This window comes from Vicugna pacos, chromosome 17, assembly GCF_048564905.1.
Source record: "Vicugna pacos chromosome 17, VicPac4, whole genome shotgun sequence".
NCBI lineage: Eukaryota > Metazoa > Chordata > Mammalia > Artiodactyla > Camelidae > Vicugna > Vicugna pacos.
The window spans coordinates 16,723,780-16,725,544 of NC_133003.1; the positions used below are offsets into that span (position 1 = coordinate 16,723,780).

Sequence of the window (1,765 nt, forward strand, 5' to 3'; positions counted from 1 at the left end):
CACCCCCATCACAGTCACCCATCAACCACCCTACTCTGCCGCCACCACCGCTACCTCCAGCCTCGACTGCACCGTCTCCAGCTCTCGAAAAGAGGGCAAGGCAGCCACCTGCATTCGGTCTACAAGAAGACTTCCGCGCCGCATCGCCCGTGAACCACCGCTTCATTCTGAGGACGAATAAACCGATCCCTGAGGACGCACAGTGGAGGCGGGTTGGGCCCGATGTCATCCGCCGAGCCTTGGAAGCGAGGTCTCCGAGGCAGGCGTCCCGGGTCCGGGCCTTTCTCTGTACCTCAGTTTCCCAGGCTGTAAAATAGGGAAGGCGGGAGGAGGAGGGCTCTGGTAGGTTTTAGGTTGGATACGCGGGTCTGGGCCCGCGCGCTGGGAATAGACCTTCCCTCTCCGCGTGGGGGCGCTGGAACTTCAGCCCTCCCTCCCTCCCTCCCGAGGCGCTCCCGCCTAGACGCGCGAGGGCGCGGACGCGCTAGCCTCCTTGAAGCACGACACTACCCCGCCCCCTGCGCCCCAGTCGTGAAGGGTCCCGGAGCCTTGCCTGGTCGCCAGGCCTCAGGGGAGGCGCCAAAGAACCCACAGTTGGGCCTCACTCGCGCTCTAGCTCCTCCTCGCCTGGCCTCTCCGGCGCGAGGGATTAGCTGGGGCGATTGAAAATGGATCAAACAATGCGCCCCACCCTACTCTGGGTTACTTGCAGCCCAGAGCCCTACGCAGGCAGCAGCCCTCAGCCTGGGCGATGTGAAGTGACATGTACTGTCTCGTAGTCGGGCCTGCCGGCATCAGCCCTCCGAGGAGCAGAAGTGCAAAATGGGGGAGGTTAGTGGGGAGGCCTCCCGGAGGAGGCGGCTCTGAAGAGGGACATGATGAGCGCCCTGAGGTGGGGCTGAGGGGCCGTGCGGGGGTTGGAAATCTCAGCCAGGCTCTTGGAAACGTCGTGAGCCAAGCAGGGAAGGATGAGGCCTGTTGGGGTCTCGAGACTCCCAGAGATGTGGTCGGAGGAGATGAAGTCCTGTCAGTACCTAGTGACTGAGGACTGACTGGGACTGGAGGAGGTAGCGCAGGGACTCCCTACTCGTCGGGGTGCCCCCAGCCCCGCCCCACACCTGCAGGGTGGCCCCGCCTCTGCCGAGCCATTGGCCGGACACGTCGCCCGTCAGACGAGCCCCCGGGGCCCGCCCCGGCTCCGAGCTGCGCCTCAGCGCTGGGGCCAACTCGGCAGCACCACTGCGCCAGGCTCCCCGCCATCCGCCGCGCGGTGCGCCGCCGGCCAGCCCGCCCGCGCATTACCGGCGCAAAGCCGCCTGCCGCGGTCTTGTGGGGGCACCATGTGCCCGCCGAGCCTGCCGCCGCCCCGCTGGTTCTGCGTGCTGGCCGGCGCCCTCGCCTGCGCCCTTGGCCCCGCGGTGAGTGTCTGGTGGGCCGCCTGGAGTCCCGGCAGCTGGGGGTGGAGCGAGAGTGGCGGGAACCGGGCCCTGTGCGCACGTCTGTGTGGCGGAGATAAGAGGTGCGGAACACCGGGTCTCACCTCCCCTGCGCCTCAGACTGGATCTAGATCTGAGGGAGCCGTGGCGTCTCCATCACGCCTAGTCCCTTAACGCACAGCCCACCGCTCAGCGCAGGGCCCTGGGACACCCGTGGAGGAGCAGTGGGAAAGAGCGGGCTCCAAACTTGCCTTCTGTGTAGTGGCTGTAGGGTGGGGAGGTCAGTGGATGCTCCGGCATTGAAATGGAAGGTCTGGTAGATGGTGGGA

The 1,765-nt window shown here is 66.6% G+C and overlaps 1 protein-coding gene across 2 annotated transcripts in view; it reads left to right on the plus strand.

Annotated features, from left to right (window-relative positions):
* Positions 1-1,221: 1,221 nt before the first annotated feature.
* Positions 1,222-1,765, plus strand: part of VIPR1 (vasoactive intestinal peptide receptor 1) — a 32,183-nt gene continuing 31,639 nt past the window's right edge. For both annotated transcript variants that reach the window (XM_031686757.2, XM_031686758.2), the window contains exon 1: positions 1,222-1,418. In XM_031686757.2, coding sequence (XP_031542617.1) covers positions 1,341-1,418 — 78 coding nt within the window. In that variant the 5' untranslated portion in view covers positions 1,222-1,340. The remainder of the gene's footprint in view (positions 1,419-1,765) is intronic.